The 21,040-nt window shown below is 35.7% G+C and overlaps 1 protein-coding gene across 1 annotated transcript in view; it reads right to left on the reverse strand.

Annotated features, from left to right (window-relative positions):
- Window positions 1-392: 392 nt before the first annotated feature.
- Window positions 393-21,040, reverse strand: part of LOC123529121 (zinc finger C3HC-type protein 1-like) — a 52,035-nt gene continuing 31,387 nt past the window's right edge. Inside the window, exons 7-9 of the mRNA XM_045309335.2 lie at window positions 15,446-15,812; window positions 3,693-3,938; window positions 393-2,942 (exon numbers count right to left, since the gene is read on the reverse strand). Of these exons, the coding sequence (XP_045165270.2) occupies window positions 2,853-2,942; window positions 3,693-3,938; window positions 15,446-15,812 (703 nt within the window). The 3' untranslated portion in view covers window positions 393-2,852. The remainder of the gene's footprint in view (window positions 2,943-3,692; window positions 3,939-15,445; window positions 15,813-21,040) is intronic.

Here is a 21,040-nt window from a genome sequence, read left to right on the forward strand (position 1 = left end):
GATATCATCAAGGTAAACATTTTGACCAATTTTCATGAAGATCTTTTGAAAAATATGGCCTCTAGAGAGGTCACAAGGTTTTTCTATTTTTCGACCTACTGACCTAGTTTTTGACCGCACGTGACCCAGTTTCGAACTTGACCTAGATATCATCAAGATAAACATTCTGACCAACTTTCATAAAGATCCCATGAAAAATGTGACCTCTAGAGAGGTCACAAGCAAAAGTTTACGCACGGACGCACGGACGGACGGACGGACGGACGACGGACGCTGCGTGATCACAAAAGCTCACACTGTCACTTTGTGACATGTGAGCTAAAAATAAGTAACTGTTTTTTTAGGATTATAATCATATTTGTATTTCTTTCAAAGAACAACTCAATACATACTGCAGAAACAAGATTTTTTTTCTAAAATATATTGCAACAGAAGTTAACACAGAATTTCCAAACAAAAAGAAAAGACAAAGTCCGAGACTACAATACAGAGTTCAGTTTTATTTTCTTACACATTTTAAATGTACTGAATGAAAAAAAAAGACAAAAATCCAATAGGAAAAGCCATATCCCCAGAATGCAGACCCCATAAACCATAACTTAACCCTACAGCAGTGTGTGTATGGATGTGTATATGACAAACTGTTGAATCATTTAATTTCATGGGTAAGAAATTGTACGATTTTGGCTTAAATGTCTACTGTATATCATGGGGATATAATTCGAAAAAGAAATTGAATTTCTTGGTTTGATGCAACCATATTACCCACAGAAGTATAAGCCCCACTCCCTCCCCCATCCCCATAACAACATTACTGGTAATGGTTCACAATATACAGAATTTTCATTTTAAATTGTGCTAGAAATAACATATATTTTGCAACATTTTTAAAAAATCAACGTAGACCGGGAGACTACATTTCTTATTTTACATATAGTATAATATAAAATGTCTTATCAATGTTGAAGACATAAAAATATGTGTAATTGACTAGCAAATATTTGCAAAATCGGAAATGCATGTTGATTTCATTATTTCAAAAGTATTGTACATGTTTCAAACCCTTTAAAACATGGTTTTTGTATATCACCGTTATGACTAGCAAGAACATAACTAAAGTCGCAATAGTTTTTTGAAAATACCTCATTTTCCCTAAAATGTGAATAAGCCACTTTGAAAGTGTTTTTTTTTCATACATTACACTGTACAATCTGTTATTTGTTGGGGACCAATTTTTATAGTTGCACCGACACATGAAATTAAATCCCAGTGAAGACAATTAGCATAATTTTTAAACTATGAAAGCAACTAGTTCCTGCCCCCATGAATTTTTTTCTTGCAAAAACCATAAAATCAAATAAATTTCATCGGGAGGGGTGGTCTAGTGGTTAAGGTGACTGCCGCTCAACCCAGGGGTCGTGGGTTCCAGCTTAACTTGTCATGACCACACCTTACATATATATGACACCAGTAGTGGTTTTTCTAGGAAGTGGACTGAAGAGTTGTTCAAATAAGGTTGAAGCCTTCATTACAATTGAGCTATAATTAATTAGTATAAACTAAATAATTTTCACAGTACCACAGCAACATCTTCAAATAATACTTCTGTCTGTTAGGTTTTCTTTAAAGGCTGTGAAAGAACCGTCAGAATCAGCTTATAAATGAGAGAGATATGTTTGAGTATTTGATCAAAATGGTAGCAGCTGTTTCTATTGCATTATAAAACAAAACGTTTGATTCAATTGCATTGCCTTAATTCTGAAAAATAATTTCTCTACTTTTTTCAGCTAAATCTTTAGAAATTGCTATGCTTAACATCCTACTCTCAAGAATCTTAATTAAAAGGGCATTAATTTTGCTTTGCATCAGGTTTAGTGCCGTTTTTCAATTATAGTATTTCAACTATGTAACTGAGGGCAGTTAACCTGACCAGTGTTCTTGAATTCTGTACCAGTACTACCGGTAACCTGTTCTCTGCAAGTAACTGCTAATCAGAGGTGAAGGATAACAGACTTCAGTCGAACTGTCACAGAGAATATATGCTGCAACCAGGGGTCAGACTGATCAGATCTACTCTCTCCCTACTGAGATAAGTGGGTTGGTCTTAAAAAAAGCAAAATAACTCAGATGCATGTAAAAGATGCCATAAATATCTTTTTTTGATAGTGGTCTGATTTTAAAATTTCTTCAGAATTTCAAACCCACAGCAGTGAGTGGCCTGAGATCAATGTCAGTGACCTGGATCACTCGACCACAGAGGTCCCTCACTACAGCAGTGAGTGGCCTGTGATCAGTCAGTGACCTGGATCACTCGACCACAGAGGTCCCTCACCACAGCAGTGAGCGGCCTGTGATCGAAGTCAGTGACCTGGATCACTCGACCAGAGGTCCCTCACCACAGCAGTGAGTGGCCTGTGATCAAATCCAGTGACCTGGATCACTCGACCACAGAGGTCCCTCACTAAAGCAGTGAGCGGCCTGTGATCAAAGTCAGTGACCTGGATCACTCGACCACAGCAGTGAGCGGTCTGTGATCAAAGTCAGTGACCTGGATCACTCGACCACAGTAGTGAGTGGCCTGTGACCTGGATCACTCGATCACAGCAGTTAGCGACCTCTGGATCACTCGACAACAGCAGTAAGCGGCCTGTGATCAAAGTCAGGGACCTGGATCACTCAACCACAGAGGTCCCTCACTACAATATGTACACACAGTTTAACCACAGAAACACAGAAAACACCAATGTCCATGGTTCTCTGATAATTTGTTGCAGCTAGTGATGTGTTTTTGTATACTTTTGTAAGTCTTTTCATTATGCAAAATTGCTGAGTTGATACTATCTGGTATACAATTATGGTTGTGGTAATTTTGTAGGACTGGTTGGAGACGTACACTGACGCAGAACCTTCCTCAAATGACGCAATCCCTCAACTTGTGGGCTCTGAAATGACGTAAATATATGAGAAAACACTGACTAAGGACGGGAAAACTTGAAAATTGATTAAGGAGCAGCACATTTTAGAATATTTCCAATAAATGTAACTAACAGAATAGTGTATTTGCTGCTTATTCTGGGAACACTTTTATGATATTAATAGGCAGTTCAGTCCAAAGATTTGTTTTGCAACATCATGATGTTGACAAGTTACCTATTATTTAATTCATATTCCCAAATCAACTGCCCAAAACGATACACACATAATCACATTTTATATAATATAATGCGCATGCATAGCGTTTAGTTATTTGATATATGCCAAAGTTTCATAAGGTACACTGAAATCAAGAATAGCACTGCAGTAATATAGGACCATTTTCTTGAAACATTGAATCGCTCCACCATATTATTTTGTCAATACCATGAAACACTTTTGTCAATATCTGAACTTGACCCCAGTGGTTTAAATTAATTACAAGCTAGGTCTTCTTATGAGCTTGCAAACACATCAAATTTGGTGACAATATGTAAATCTGAATTCAACTTATTAAAACCCCTTAGCTTACCCCCACCTTGCCCTTCCCACATAAAACAACCTACTCCAATCTAAATTTTGTGTATGTAGGTAAATAAGAAATTCAAATTCTCTGGTATAAATATTTTATAAAAGCTTTTGAACAGGTAAATATTACATATATTCAAATGACATTCTTGTCAGTAAACCTGCAACAGTTTTCAAATAAACTTTGATACCTGCTTCATCTGCCTGCAAAAGTCATCTTCATCTTCAGCATTGTGACATAAAATCTTTGTGACCAACAACCAAGTCGGATCTACATGATCAGGTGATATAGGAGTGGCTGATGGTGATTTCACAGGTGAAACTACTGGACTAGTATCCTGGCTTCTTGCTTCTCTTACAGTCAAATTCAGGGAGCCAGATTGTAACCATGGACACCAATACCTATGTTCTGCTATAGGGTCAAATGTTTGTTTCTCCTGAAAGACAGAGAACAAAATGAAATGTGTTTCAAAGTTTGCTTTGATGTTGTCAACAAACTGCCACTGTCTAAAACAGGTTCTCTTCCTCTCCCCATACTGTGCCATCCACATGGCAGCATACAAGGGGTGTTCAATAAATACCCGGAAAAGTGCTCTCATTTCTTTATTTGTAATCTCATTTTGCTAAAATTTGAAAATATGACGGATATGAACACACTGAATTCAAATACGTAAATTACAGATTTCAGAACATGCACAATATTTATTTGTCATCTCCTAGGCAACGCCATCACCTCAAAAGCGGCCCAATGTCATTATCATGCTGTCATATCACACTCAATTAATCAATACTACTCGTGATTACCATTGATTCAATGTTTATCACCATTAAATGCATTTTACACCTTCCTAAGAATAAATAAATACTGTTCATATGATGTTCCTGTCGTATTGAAGAAATTGGACATTGAACTGATGCCCTATCAAGGAGCTCTTTAATTTATTAAATGTGACTGAACGTTATTTTTCATGTTTGTAACACAAGTTGTCAGCAATATTCTCCTGACCACTTTTAAACGTCACGTCCCACTAATAAAAAATTGTTTTCTTCAGGGCAATGTCCCTTAAACCTTTTTCAGCATAGCATTTGTCTCTTTCCTTGATTTTCGATTCAAAACACAAAATGTTATCTCACATCTCCGTTCAACACTGATTTTCAAGCGACGACCAACTCAATATGCCTGCCAAATATTTTAATGATGTCACATTTATAATTTGACGTTATTGGTGTAAGGCTTACTTTTCATATCAATATTCACCCAATTTAAGAAAAGGCAGCTTGAAAAATAGGTAAGTGGCAAGTAATGTTTTTGCGCATGTAAAATAGAAAAAGATACAAAATTGGGCCGGATGACATCACATGACGTTGCCATGGGGACTCGCATTTACTTATTTTTTATCCAAAGACAATCTAATTTTGACATATCAACTCAGTATTCCCTAGTCTACATTTTGTAGCATTTTCATTTATTTTCGATGATACATGAAGAATTGAGAGCACTTTTCCGGGTATTTATTGAACGCCCCTCGTATAAACTCTAAATATGAAGATTTAAGACATTTAACACTGCAAAATTGTACTGCTGTCATAATTCATTCATAAAACAAGAACACTTATAAAGGGTATTGGGGAAGGCAATTTATCCCTAGTTTTTTTCAGATTTCTTTTCCCAATTTTCAAAATTTTCCAAATTACTCTTTGGAATCAACCATTTAAGTGACGAAGACAATAAAAGGCTCTTTCAACATGTTCACTGTTTTATCAAATCGACAAGAAGGTTCGAAAATGATTAGTATGTTTCTAGATTTAAATTAAAATACATTTTCAACAATGGCTGTCTGAGGTGTATATTCGGTGTTTGCGATGAGCTTATGGGCAGGAAATATCAATGCAGGATCTATTTTTTCCTTCTCTCTTCTTTCCAAAATCAAATATTACTTCTTCATTGTATTTTTTATTATTTTTTCCTCTTATTTATTTTTGAACTTCATTATTAAATCATTTATTCCTTAATTTCATGTAAATGCGACGAAAATACAAAGAAAATAATGCTCATTCTGTTACTAGCAGTATGACAACTGTGAAGGGCAAGCCTGCTAATGTTGTTAAAACTTGTGGCCCAACCCTTTTGCTTTTATATATAATCTGTATATCCATGCATTTATGAAATTCTTAAATTTAGTTCGACTTTTGTATGCATGTCTTGTAAATTTGTATTGCCATGAGAAGAAAGCAATAAAATATGATTAAACTAACTTAAAGTTCTTTTCCCAAGGCAGCTGAAAAAACTCTGAAAGTAGTCTGACTTACAGTGTACCAGTAAATTCAACACTTGCCATACTAATTCTATACATCAAAAATAGAAATGTTCATTGTTCATCCAAGGGATAAAGTGATGTTTGTCACAACTTTTATACACTGAGAAGATCACAATACACAAATTATCACTTCCAGAACATAAAGTGCAGAAAGTATAGGAGAGATCGCCATGACGTCACGCATAAATACCTGTTTATCTGGTGGTGGGTAAAACAAATGTTTTTACATCGTTTGTGTATGGGATCTGAATTTTTAATTTTTAATAACTTTTTTGCTCATTTATGGATTTTAAAAATTCAAAAAGTTTTGTAATGCTTACGATTTTCATATTTTCCCATTTAAATATCTTTTTGAAATGAATAACCATTTTAAATGACATAAGATTTTAATAGCGGCGTAGCGATCCTCCAAACTTTTAGAAAAAACACTGTAAGTTAAGCTTTCATAATTAATCCATTTAATTTCGAAATTATAATCAAAAGTAATCAATAAATTGCTTGTTTTATACACTTTCCATTGATCAAAAAATTATTGATATTATTTGTGTTTTAAGAAAGTTTAAGCCGTTAGAAAAACATCACTGTTTACAAAAAACATGGACGCTCGGCGTCTGCCCACACGGTCTTTGTCTTATCAGTTCTAAAAATAGAAAATACAATGGATTTGTTTACAAACACGATCTCTCCTATTTGAGTGTATTGTTTAAATTGGTCCTATCAACTAGCACTGACAGTTATTTAAAGGCACTAACCCACGCATTTTAGGCTAAAAATTATTTCTCTCAAAAGTCCATAAAAGGTGATCGAGTACTCTGAATGTGTCTATTGGTACAAACTTACTGACATAAGATTTTTGCAGGATAGTCTTATAAATAACCACAACTACTGTGCAGAAGGTAGTAAACTGTTGCAACTCTTTTGAAAAAATGCAAAAAATTTACATTCTCTTTGCATTTTTACCAATATCTAACTTTTATTTTCACCCATTTTATCATTTTTCAGTTTCATATACTGGTATATACCCTATGTCAAACTTAGTGGAAATGAACATGTTAAACAATTTCACTCAAACTGTGGGCCAGTTTCTTTAACAGGGTTACACACATTTTTGAGATTGCCCATTTTTGATAAAAAATTTACATACGGAAGAACAGGTATCTGTTTTTTACAGAAACTAGGTTGTATATCAAACAAGAGCTGTCGGAGGACAGCAACCTCGACTATTCAACAGCCTTGTCAATTGAATGAATATTTGAGTTGAAAAAGGGGCATAATTCTGTAAAATTGCAAAACAGGGCTATGGAACCTGTAAAATGCATATCAGAGAATGACAATGGAAAACTGTGTGGTTTCAATCCATTCCCATTAGTGGGTACTGAGATACCAGCTTACATATAAAAACTTAACTAAAAACTGCTATGTCAAAGGGCCATAATTTTGTAAAAATGCAAAGTAGAGTTATGGAACCTGTGTATTGCATGTCCGATCATCACAATGAACAAGTGTGTGAAGTTTCAATCCATTCCCATTAGTGGGTACTGAGATACCAGCTTACATACAAAAACCTCGAAAAAGGGGCATAATTTTGTAACAAGAGGGCCATGAAGGCCCTGTATCGCTCACCTGACCTATTGACCTAAAGATCATCAAGATTAACCTTCTGACCAAGTTTCATTAAGATATGGTCATATATGTGGCCTCTAGAGTGTTAACTAGTTTTTCCTTTAATTTGACCTAGTGAACTAGTTTTTGAACCCACAAGACCCAGATTCGACCTTGGTCTAACGATCATCAAGATTAACATTCTGACCAAGTTTCATGAAGATACTATCATAAATTTGGCCTCTAGACTGTTTACAAGCTTTTCCTTTGATTTGACCTGGTGACCTAGTTTTCTGACCCCACCTGACCCAGATTTAAACTTGACCTAAAGATCATTAACACTCTGACCAAGTTTCCTTAAGATACAGTCATAAATGTGGCTTATAGAGTGTTAACTAGCTTTTCCTTTGATTTGACCTGGTGACATAGTTTTTGACCCCAGATGACCCAATATCGAGCTCGTCCAAGATTTTATTGAGAGTAACATTCTGACCAAGTTTCATTAAGATTGGGCCAAAACTGTGACCTCTAGAGTGTTAACAGTCAAATTGTTGACGACGGACGGACGACGGACACAGGCGATCACAAAAGCTCACCTTTGAGCACTTCTTGCTCAGGTGAGCTAAAAACTTAACCAAATTGGGATGCCGACGCCGATGCATGGATGAGTCCAATAGGTCTACCTATTCCTTGAATAGTCGAGCTAAAAAATGTTGATAGAATATCACATAATTAAATCTGCAAACCAGTCCACGCACTGTAAAATGTCATCAACTGAAGCATACTGTGTCAAACATGTAAAATGCCACCAATGAATGGGTTTTTACAAATCAAAACTGAAAGCTGAAGTAATGAAAAGTATCATCTTTTCCATTTTCTCACTCACAAAGTTTTGCATGCTTGGACAAAAGATATTTGTATTTTTCAAAATGTACTCTCATTCTGGGAGCATGCGAGCTTGAATTCAAACCCTATTTAACAAGAGATCACAGAGTGATCTTGGCACCCACCATTGAGTCATTTTTGAATGTTCCAATTTTCAAGACTAGCTCAAAATCCTAAAACTAGGCAACTAATAATTATAACTAATAATTAAACCCATACTCTAAACAAGAGACATGACACCATTAATGAGTTATATGCAATAATTATTATTTTCTTATTATGATACAAAGAATGCACATATAATTAATTATATTATAACTAATAATTAAAACCAGAAATTTGAGTACTAAACAAATTAATCATCAATCTACTAGTGTAGTCCATTCACTGCTGAGGTGTAATAGGAAAATAATGAACAACTTGAATCATTATCTCATTAGTGTCTGCAGACTTTATGAACCTTCTAATAAACAAATGAAATTGTTTTGTGTGTTCATGCCAAATAACAACAAAATAGGATTGGGAAATCAATGAATGGTGCTAGCCATTCATGTTTAATTTGCCAATCCTATTCTGTCGTTCATTTCTTATGAAAACCGAAAAAAGTTTCATTTCTTATATTTACATTATATTTCCTTTCCATTTGTAAACTAGAACTGTCACAGGAGTGACGAATACCCTTACAATACGGTCTTGTCACAGAAGAATGGCAACCATAAGAAAGACATGGCCACAGGAAGGTGCAATTTAAGTCGAACTTGACCTGTATTTTATGATGTTACACCTGTGTACCAAAATCTATCTAAATCTGTCAAGCCTTTCGTGAGTTAGTATAATTCTAAGCAAAAAAGGGGCATAATTCAGGAAGTATTGGTGCAAGAGTTATGCACCTTGTGTCATATGATGTGGGTGATGATGTGCAACAACTACTTAAAGTTTGAATCAAATGCATTTAGTAACTAGAGATGCTTTTGAGAAAAGGGCATGTCTCCCACAACTGCCCCTATGAAAAATGTCTAGTTTCTCTAGATGGTTTAGACGAGTGGATCCAATAAGATGGTCTGGACGAGTGGATCCAATCAGTAATTCAATGGCCATAATTCAAAAGTGCCTGGGCAGATTTGGCTAGTTATGGTTCTTGGCTGAGGTCTTATGGTCAAACACATTTTGTTCAAGTCTGACGAAGATGGGATGAGAAATGTTCGAATTAGAGAGCGGACAAGAGAGAAAAGGCTGATTTTTCGGTAATTCAAGGGCCGTAACTCCAAAATGCCTTGACCGACTTGGCTAGTTATCGAACTTGGCCGCGGTCTCATGGTCAAACACATTTTGTTCAAGTTTGGTGAAGATCAGATGAGAAATGTTCGACTTAGAGTGCGGACAAGCCTTGTGACAGACACACACACAGACTGACAGACGGACACACAGACTGGAGTAAATCAATATGTCTCCCACACCACTGTGTGGTGGGAGACATAATAACTGAGATATAGTGAAAATGCATCAAAATTAACCTTAAATTCTAAGTAAAAGGGGGCATAATTCATAAAAAATTGGTGTCAGAGTTATGCACCTTGTGTCACATGATGTGGGTGATAAGGTGGTACATCTATTTTAAGTTTGAATCAAATCCATTTAGTAATAACTGAGATAAAGTGAAAACTTTAACCTGAAATTCTAAGTAACAAGAGCTGTCACTAATGGTGACAAATGCCCCCGTGGCGCCTTGACCTTTGACCTAGTGGCCTTGACATTTGACCTGGTGACCCCAAAGTCAGTAGGGGTCGTGTACTCAATAAGTACTATCAGCATGTGAAGATTGAAGGTCCTGGGTGCAGTGGTTCGCGAGTAAAGTGCCTTCATGCAAAAAGTTAACGTTGTGACGAACAAACTAGCGAACGAACAGTTGAAAACTAATATGCCTCCCTTCGGGGGCATAAAAAGGGGGGCATAATTTATGAAATATTGGTGCAAGAGATATGGCCCTTGTGTCATATGATATGGGTGATGATGTTGAACAACTATTTTAAGTTTGAATCAAATCCATTTAGTAATAAAACCCTTCCAGGCACATAGAAGTTATGGAGCAAAGACAAAATATCTAACCTTTGACCTTGAATTGTGACCTTGACCTTTGACCATCAAGCATAGGTGATGTGTTCAACACGTCATCTGGTCTTGAGGAATAATAATGTGAAGTTAAATTAAATCCTTCCAGGTATATAGATTTCGGGATGGGACGGGACGGGATGCAACGAAACTGACTCCTATATAGCCCCCCCACCCCCCCAAACATGTTTAGTTGGGAGTATAACAATATAACAAATTGCACACATTTTGTTGCATTTAACATTAAAACCAGCTTCCCATGCAATCTGTTCACGAGACAGAACAAATGGGACATCATCTATGGAAAGTTCTCCTTGAAAATAAGTGGACGTCGTCAAAACAGAGGCCCGTTATCACTAAGCAGCTTTGACGTAACTTTCACGCCTTTCGTTTTGCTTTTCATATGAAGTGAACGTCATAATTTTCAATGGAAAAGAATAGTGTGAATGTAAATATTTTCTTTTAAAAGCTGGATCAAATATTGTCATAAAACAAACAAAATTTTGATGTTTTGTATATGGCAGCTGTACTTAATTGTTTCTACTTTGTTTAGAGATATGACATAATTAAGAAACAAAATTTCTTTTCGGATTTCATGCGAAATGTCCAACAGAACAGGATCTGCAAATCCATGAATTGCCCTAGCGATTCATGTTTAATTTGCCAATCCTACTCTGTCATTCATTTTGCATGAACTCCGAAAAAGATTACTTCATTTCTTATATTTACATTACATTTCCTTTGCATTTGTAAACAAGGTTATATTATACAAGAGCTGTCACAAGAGACAGTGCGCTCGAATATTTCGATGCTGGATAGTGAAACTGGGCACATCTGAGGAAACTGGAGCTGTCACTGGAGTGACTCCAATGGTGGATGAAGATATTGCACAATAGCTGGTGTCAATCAAAGCCTTGAAATGTCTGATGGTTGCGGGTTTTTGGTAGATTTATTTCTGTTTAAATGCCAGTCTGTGAATACATAAATAAGAAACAAATACAAATTTAATGTGCCTCATATTTAAGATGAACTCTGCCAGACCCAGCTTGTGATGTAACCATGGGCTGGAATACCTTATCATTGATAGATCTTATATAATCTAAATGGTCAGTGCGAGTGGATACAGGTTGAATAAGAACTGCTTGTTCATTGATAATTCATCCGCGTTGTTCATGAATGGGACTATTTTGTGTAGCACATGAACATCCTTTGGATGTGATTCGGAATCAAATAAAGATGCTATGATTGTCAGAAATACACTTTAACTTTGGTAGCGGGGTAAACCCGCAACCAAAAATATTAAGTTATAAGAGAGGTAAAGATAAAGTGTATCAAAACACTATATAAGTATATTCTAAGCAAAAGGGGGGCATAATTCATTAAACATTGGTGCAAAAGTTATGCACCTTGTGTCATATGATGTGGGTGATGATGTGGAACTACTTCAAGTTTTGAATTAAATATGCATTTCATAATAACTGAGATATAGTGAAAATGCATCAAAATTAACCTTAAATTCTAAAGGCTTAATTCATGAAAAAATTGTGCCAGAGTTATGCACCTTGTGTCATATGATGTGGGTGATGAGGTTGAACAACTATTTTAAGTTTGAATCAAATCAATTCATTAATAACAGAGTTAGAGTGAAAGTGCATCAAAACTTTAACTTGAAATTCTAAGTAAAAAGGAGGAATAATTCATGAAAAAATTGTAAAAGTGTTATGATGTTGAACAACTATTTTAAGTTTGAATCAAATCCATTCAGCAATATCAGAGACAGAGTGAAGGTGCATCAAAACTTTAACCTGAAAATCTAAGTGAAAAGGGGGGATAAGTCATGAAATATTGGTACCAGAGTTATGGCCCTTAGGTCAGATGATGTGGGTGATGATGAGGAATAAATATTTTAAGTTTGAATCAAATCCATCAAGTAATTACAGAGACAAGTAGAAACAAGCAAATTTGATGAATTGGTATCCCCCGCCGAAAGGGTTTGTGGTGAGGAATGGCAAAAAGATATATCCGGCAAAAAGTTAAGGATGTTAATAAGAAGCAAATAATTTCATTAGTCAAAATCAATTTTAACAGAAAACAAATGTTTAATGAAAGAGTACACAATAAATGTATGATACTTTGATCCTGACTAAAGAATTTATTTTGAATGGGATATGCTTACTGTAATAAGCTTAGCTTTTAAAATCAAATGCAGTTAATTGAAATGTGAGCTTGAAGTTTAACTGGAATGAAATATTGTCTTTGAGTGGTTTGGCACCAGGTGTTGCTGTTTTACATGTACATTTGAACTTAAAAGATCAGATGTCCTTAAGAGAACACAGATAAGATATCTTGAACATGGCTGAGGGCAAGGTTTGTGCAGTCACAACTTAACATGTTGAAGGTTTGAACATTTAAAAAAAAAAAAAAGGATGGAAATATATATATCTATATATAGATATATGTATATATTTATTTTTTTACGGGTGGGGGTGCAGGGAACGGGAGAGGAAACAAAATTTCACATGCTGATTATAAATATTGATTGAAAATTAAAAATGAAAAAAAAAAAAAAAAAAAAAAAAAAGGTAAAAGGGGGAAGTTGGGGGGGGGGGGGGGGGGGGGGGGGGGGGGGGGGGGGGGGAGGGGGGGTATGATCAGTGGGGTGGGCATGACTGGGTGGAGAGGTGAGGTGGGGGAATAGTACAACTTGGAAGGTTTGAAAAAAATCTAAAATAAATGAAAAAAAAAAACAAACTGGGGAGTGGGGGGGAGTGGGGTTGGGAGGGGGAGGGGGTGTGACCAAGGCAAGGGTGTGGGTGCGCAACTTCACATGTTTATAATAAATGTTCACAGAAAAGAATGAAAGAAATTTAATGAAATTCTGCCAAATGGTAAGTTTGTTATGTACAAATATGTGGATTTTTAGACAATTAAAGGGCAATAACTCTGAAGTTACAATATAATAATAATAATACTTGGGCAATCTGTCTGAAACTTGAAGGGCCCCATAACCTCATAGTGGTGAACATGTATATGAAGTTTGTTTGAAAAAAATCTAAAATAAGGAATGAATTTTTTTTTTTTTTTTTTTGTGGGGGGGGGGGGGGGGGGGGGGGGGGGGGGGGAAGGTGTGTGATCAAGGTAAGGGGGCGACCAGGTGTGGGTACACAACTTCACATGTTTACAATAAATGTTCATGGAAAAGAATGAAAGAAATTTAATGAAATTCTACAAAATGAAGTTTGTTATGTACAAATATGTGGATTTTTATACAATTAAAGGGCAATAACTCTTAATTTACAAATAAATCCAAATGAAATTGTGTGTACACAACCACATTATGGTGATCTAAATTCTGTTTAAGTTTCATAGTTCTAGGTCAAATATATCAAAAGTTATGATGCAGAAATTGCCATATTTATAGTACCCTATATAGTTAACACTAGAAACTTCTAAGGGCCATAACTCTGGTGTTACTTGGGCAATCTGACTGAAACTTGACGGGCCGCAAGAACTCATTGTGGTGAACATGTATATGAAGTTTTAAATAAATATTCCCAACCATTTCCTAGATATGGCTCCGGACGGACGGACGGAAAGAAGGACAGAAAGACGGACGGACAATGCCAAAACTATATCCCTCCAACTTTCGTCAGGGGATAAAAAGAGAAAATGTAAAAAAACTTTAACCAAGGTGGGGAGGCAGAATGACGCCGATGCCGGGTTAAGTAGGATAGCTCTCCTTATACTTCGTATAGTTGAACTAAAAATGCCATATTATTCACTAGACGGAACAACTGCAACATCATCTAAGGAACATTCTCCTTGAGTATACAAGGATGTCGTCAAAACAGTGGCCCGTTATCACTAAGCAGCATTGTTGCAACTTTGCCCCTTTCTTTTTGCTGTTCATGCAAAATGAACGTCATAATTTTCAATAGAAAAGAATAGTACTAATGTAAATATACAGCCTCGACTGCTTTACACCTATAATAAGGTACGAACATCTATTTACAGCTTAGCAGATTTCATTTACTGTTAATATGAGCTAATGATACACATGTGACATTTTTCCACATTTCAACATCATTCATTTGTGTTCTAAAAATGGAATTAAAAACAGCTAAAACATGACTATTTGCATGCATGCAAGTACCATTCATTTGCAACCACAGATGACCTAAGTACACAAAACTTCAGAAGACCCAAAAATACGCCAGTCTGTCAATTTTATTTTAAGTATCTGCTTGTTTACATCATTAAGTCAGTACAACAGAAGTGACTCAAATGTTTTCTTTACACAGTTTGACTTTTCTTTAAATTCTATCAAAGAGTAAAACTGCTTACTAAGACAATATCATTCTGAGGTTGCATGTGTACAATGAAAGACAATGAAGTCAATTAAGCAGTACTGTGAAATCATTAATACTTGTGGGGGACAAATTTTCGTGGATTTCGTGGTTGAGTCAATCCACGAAATTTAATCGCAACGAACAAGTAAAATTCCCATTAATTTTATGTTCAAAAAATTAAATGATTTTACAGTAACCAACACAAGTTAACCAAATTGTGATATACAGTAAATCCTGACAAGGAGAACAGGAAGTACACAGACTGTTAAAAGTGATACAGACAAATGGGGTCAGTTACCTTCATTAAGAAGATTTTACATGGCTTGATGTCACTAAAGCCTACATTTTTAAGTTTTTCATAATGCATCCATAATAGGTTCTTCCTTTACTAAAGCTTTTTCTTGAAAATAGCAATATGTACTATAATCAATATAATGTAAATTGGCTGAGTGTTTTGTGAAACAAATATATTAATAGTTGAAAACTTCAGAAAAAGCATCTTATAAATCCCCTATGTCAAGGTTCTGTTCATACAGCAATGTTCTTAAGTTTGATATCTCATTATACGATAATGTAATACTAAAGATGCAAATAAAATTTCAGCTTCTTTCTGCCTAAAAAGGGTATAACAGATTTTATTTCCTTTCATTTACCACATAATATTCATCATCTTCTGCTTACCAGTCTTGGTCTTTTACTTGCTGGTTCCTCACATGCATCCTTCATACTAGCACTTTCTCTGGTATTTCCTGCATCATTTATTTCACTGGTTTCTGCAGAATTACCATTTATATGTTCTGTGTTCTGATTGTCTTTACTGTTTTCTGAATCTTCCTTATGAATCCCATTTTGTGTATCAGCACTATCACCACCATTTATCTTCTGTTCTAAACTTTTTCCAGTTTCTCTAGTTTTCTCTGTCGAAGCCAATGTTGATGGGGATGTTTGTAACTGTTGTGTTTTTTCATTTGCACTTTCAAATTTGTAGTTCCAAAGACCAATTTTTCGACAACAAATATTACACTGCAGAATACCTACCTGAGATTCACTGAAAATAGTATTGATAACATAATGGTCAATCAATTTATTTTCTAAATGCTCAAGTTCCTTTAATTGAAACTAAAATAAATTTTAACTATCAGCCTTTTTGCAGAATAAATAATACCCCTGTAACACTGCCTCCCTGTACAAAATAAAAACAAAACATTTTACAGCTCGCAAAGAATCAGATTTTCAGAATTTCATGACTGTGAGATAGGTTTAAGGGTGTATATTGAATTCTATCCATTCATCTGTTTAAGAGGTGCTGAATAGACAACGGAATTTTAAGTCATAAAAGGGGCCATAGCTCCAAAAATTGGTATTTTTTTAACCAAAATCTCACTTGGCCTATATTTTATAATTATATACCGATAACTAAAATGTTTCAAAAGTGATCAAGTGCAATTCAACATTTCCCAAACTTTTATGTTAGAAAAAGGCAATAACTCCACTTATCTTATATAAGTCCATGTAAAACTTGAGACCCCCCGGGGCAGGGCCTCTTTTCACCCCAGGGTTATAATTTGAACAATTTTGGTAGAGGACCATAAGGCAACGTTACATACCAAATATCAAAGGCCTAGATCATGTGGTTTTAGACAAGAAGATTTTGAAAGTTTTTTCCTGTATAAGTCTATGTAACCTCTGGGGCAGGGCCTCTTTTCACCCCAGGGGCACAATTTGAACAATCTTCCTAGAGGACCATTAGATGATGTCACATGCCAAGTATCAAGGCTCTATGCCTTTATGTTTTGGACAAGAAGATTTTTGAAGTTTTTCCTTTTGGTTGCCATGGCAACCAGAGTTCTGCATGGAATTCAATTCTTTGAACAATTTTGAAAGGGGGCCATCTAAGGATCATTCCTGTGAAGTTTGGTGTAATTTCAGTTGTTTTCAAGAAGAAGATTTTTTTAGAAAATGTTGACGGACGGACGACGCACGTCACACGATGGACATTGAGTTGTCACAAAAGCGCACCATGAGCCTTTGGCTCAGGTGAGCTAAAAATTAAGTACAAAAAAGAATTCAGTACTAAGAAGTTACGTTCCAAACAAAATTAATTAAGTACAAAAAGGGAGATAAATAGAAATTTCTCAAGTGTTATGGTCTTTAAGGCTTTATGCACTTTGCTCCTTCTCACTGATATATTTCTATATTTCAAGCATAAAATACATGCCACTTAAACTCTTTATTTCAAGGTTTCATTTTTCAGTTATGCAGCAAAGACATGGTTAGCTAATAAATGATTTTTATAATTTTCCAAAAAACAAGAGGGTCATGATGACCCTGGATCGCTCACCTGAGTAATATGAGCTACATGTTTCAAATGTCAAACTGATGATAAAATATTAAGAAAGTCAGTAGGTCATATTCAAGGTCAATGAAATTCAGTTTTACGATTTGTGTGCATAACTGTGTATGTCATCAAAATTTCAAGGCTGTATCTTAAACAAGAGGGCCATGATGGCCCTATATCGCTCACCTGAGTTTAATTGCTTGCTTGAACAAATTTCTTTGCTAAAGCTTCAAAAAAATCATTGCACTTGAGGACAAGAAGGTCCTCAGAAAAAATATCTAAGTCCAAAGGACAAGAACAACAAGGGAAGAAATTTAACCAAAAAGAAAAAAAAATTCTTACAAGGTATAGATATGTCAAAAAAACACCTAAAATTGGAGGTACCATCCATGTTGTACAACGGAAAAGTGGTCTCGGTTTTTCCCTACGGCCAATAATAAAAAAGTTACTAAAAATAAGTTATTTATAGTAACATAAAAGGGAAGTAATTAAAAAAAATAAATATTGTAAGTGAACAAAAGAAGGATCTGCCAAATAAATCTGTTGACATAAATGAAATTTCAGATCAGTATCTTCATTAGTTATGGAGATATACCCATTTTAATTTGAAATAAAGGGAGGTAATTTGACATAAAATTAGTCCACAGTTATCTAACCTGATTGTCTCAGTCCAACTAATAACAATAATGAAATTTCAAATAAGTCCTATATAAGTACTTACTGATATAAATCCATTTTGATTACAAACAGGGGAGGTAATCAGATATAAAACTAGAGCTATCACTAAAGGTGATGAATGTACCCCCTGCATGCACTGACACAGTACATTGCAATTTGACGCACACAAGATTGCATAATTATGTGGACTGTATGTATATAGACTGTATGTATACAGTATAGTAACAAAAAACAAAGTCCCATAACTATGCAGAATATTTATCTAAAAGAATGTAACATGCACCATGCACAACTAGGGTTGGTACTGATCACTTGTGTGAAGTTTCATTAATTGTGTGCAAGGGTTTGGTAGATTAGTCACGCACAAGATTGCATATGCAGACTGTATGTACATAGTATGTTAACAAGAAACAAAGTCCCATTACTCTGCAATTTTTGTCGCTGAAAGAACCTAACATGCCCCATGCACAACTACTGTTGTTACTGATCACTTGTGTGAAGTTTCATTAAATTGTGTCAAGGGGATGAGGAAAGATGGTGCGCACAAGATTGTGTCTATGTATATAGTATAGTAACAAAAAAACAAAGTCCCATAACTCTGCAATTTTTTTTTCAAAAAGAACCTAACATGCCCCATGCACAACTACTGTTGGTACTGATCACTTGTGTGAAGTTTCATTAAACTGTGTCAAGGGGATGAGGAGAGATGGTGCGCACAAGATTGTGTCTATGTATATAGTATAGTAACAAAAAAACAAAGTCTTATAACTCTGCAAATTTTTTTTCTTAAAGAACCTAACATGCCCCATGCACAACTACTGTTGGTACTGATCACTTGTGTGAAGTTTCATTAAATTCTGTCAAGGGGATAAGGAGAGATGGTGCGCACAAGATTGCGTCTACGGACAGACAGACAACCTGAAACCAGTATACCCCCCCTTACAACTTTGTTGTCGGGGGGTACAATAACTCTGGAACCTGCGATTGGATCTGATTTGTCATGGAATCCAAGATTTATTGTTGTTGAAAATATTTTAGAAGTTTGTATCAAATAAAACCATAAATGAAGTCTCTATATGGCTACAAAAGCCAAAATAGCCAATTTCGGACCTTTAAGGGGCCATAACTCTGGAACCCATAATGGAATCTGACAAGATGAAGAAAGGAAGCAAGATCTTGTGGTGATACAAGTTGTGTGCAAGTTTGGTTAAAATCAAATCATAAATGAAGCTGCTATTGTGCAGACAAGGTCAAACTAGCTAATTTTGGCCCTTTCAGGGGCCATAACTCTGGAATCCATTATGGGATCTGGCCAGTTCAAAAAAAAGGAACCGAGATCTTATGGTGACACAAGTTTTGTGCAAGTTTGATTAAATTCAAATCATAAATGAAGCTGCTATTGTGCAGACAAGGTCAAAATAGCTAATTTTGGCCCTTTCAGGGGCCATCACTCTGGAACCCATATAGGAATCTCGCCAGTTCAAGAAAGGAACCAAGATCTTATGGTGATACAAGTTGTGTGCAAGTTTGGTTAAAATAAAATCATAAATGAAGCTGCTATTGTGCAGACAAGGTCAAAATAGCTAATTCTGGCCCTTTCAGGGGCCATAACTCTGGAACCCATAATGGAATCTGGCCATTTCAAGAAAAAAACCAAGATCTTATGGGGATACAAGTTGTGTGCCAGTTTGGTAAAAATCAAATCATAAATAAAGCTGCTATTGTGCAGACAAGGTCAAAATAGCTAATTTTGGCCCTTTCAGGGGCCATAACTCTGGAACCCATAATGGGATCTGGCCAGTTCAAAAAAGGAATCATGATCTTATGGTGATACAAGTTGTATGCAAGTTTGGTTAAAATAAAATCATAAATGAAACCAATATCGTGCAGACAAAAAATTGTTGACGCACGGACCGACGACGGACGAAGGGTGATCACAAAAAACAAGAAAGTAGGTCAGTAGGTCAAGGTCACAGTCAAGTGACATCATATTACTTGAGGTCATCAGGTAATTATAATTTAACAGTCTTGGAAATAGGATCAGATGATTTTTAAGTATTTTTTTCTATATAACTCACATAATAACCAAGTGACCCCAGGGCGGGGCCTCTTTTAACCACAGGGGCTTAATTTGAAAAATTTTGGTAGAGGACTACTACACAATGCATCATACCAAATATCAAAAGCCTAGGTCGTATGGTTTCAGACAAGAAAGTTTTCAAAGCTTTTCCCTATATAAACTAGAACTGTCACAGGAGTGACTCATACCCCCACCATACGGTCTTGTCACAGAAGAATGGCAACCATAAGAAATCTTAAAAATACTTTGGAGTACTTCATCCTGGGCTTCCACATATAAGTAATACTACTATAATACTAGTATAGTAATACTAGTAAATATATTAAATCTCTAATATTAGAGATACACTAAAATATACACTAAAAGTGAATACAAAAAAGTGTCTTACCGACCCATGTTACCACAGAAAAATGTTTTTACTTTTTACACAGAACTTATAATAAACAAGAGGACCATGATGGTCCTGAATCGCTCTCCTATCCCCACATGACCCAGTGTTGAACTGAGTATGACGTCGTTATTTCTATTATTTGACATAGTGACCTAGTTTTTGAGCACATGTGACCTAGATATCATCAAGATAAAAAATTCTGACCAATTTTCATGAAGATCCATTGAAAAATATGGCCTCTAGAGAGGTCACAAGCTTTTTCTATTATTTGACCTAATGACCTAGTTTTTGAAGCCACGTGACCCACTTTTAAACTTGATCTAGATATCATCAAGGTGAACATTCTCACCAATTTTCATGAAGATCTCGTGAAAAATATGGCCTCTAGAGAGGTCACAAGGTTTTTCTATTTTTCAACCTACTGACCTAGTTTTTGACCGCACATGACCCAGTTACGAACCTGACCTAGATATCATCAAGCTGAACATTCTCACCTGTTTTCATGAAGATCCATTGAGAAATATGGCCTCTAGAGAGGTCACAAGGTTTTTCTATTTTTAGACCTACTGACCTAGTTTTTGACCCCACGTGACCCAGTTTCGAACCTGACCTAGATATCATCAAGGAGAACATTCTGACCAATATTCATGAAGATCTCATGAAAAATATGGCCTCTAGAGAGGTCACAAGGTTTTTCTATTTTTAGATCTACTGACCTAGTTTTTGACCCCACGTGACCCAGTTTCGAACTTGACCCCGATATCATCAAGGTGAACATTATGACCAATT

Source organism: Mercenaria mercenaria, chromosome 13 (assembly GCF_021730395.1).
Source record: "Mercenaria mercenaria strain notata chromosome 13, MADL_Memer_1, whole genome shotgun sequence".
Lineage (NCBI taxonomy): Eukaryota > Metazoa > Mollusca > Bivalvia > Venerida > Veneridae > Mercenaria > Mercenaria mercenaria.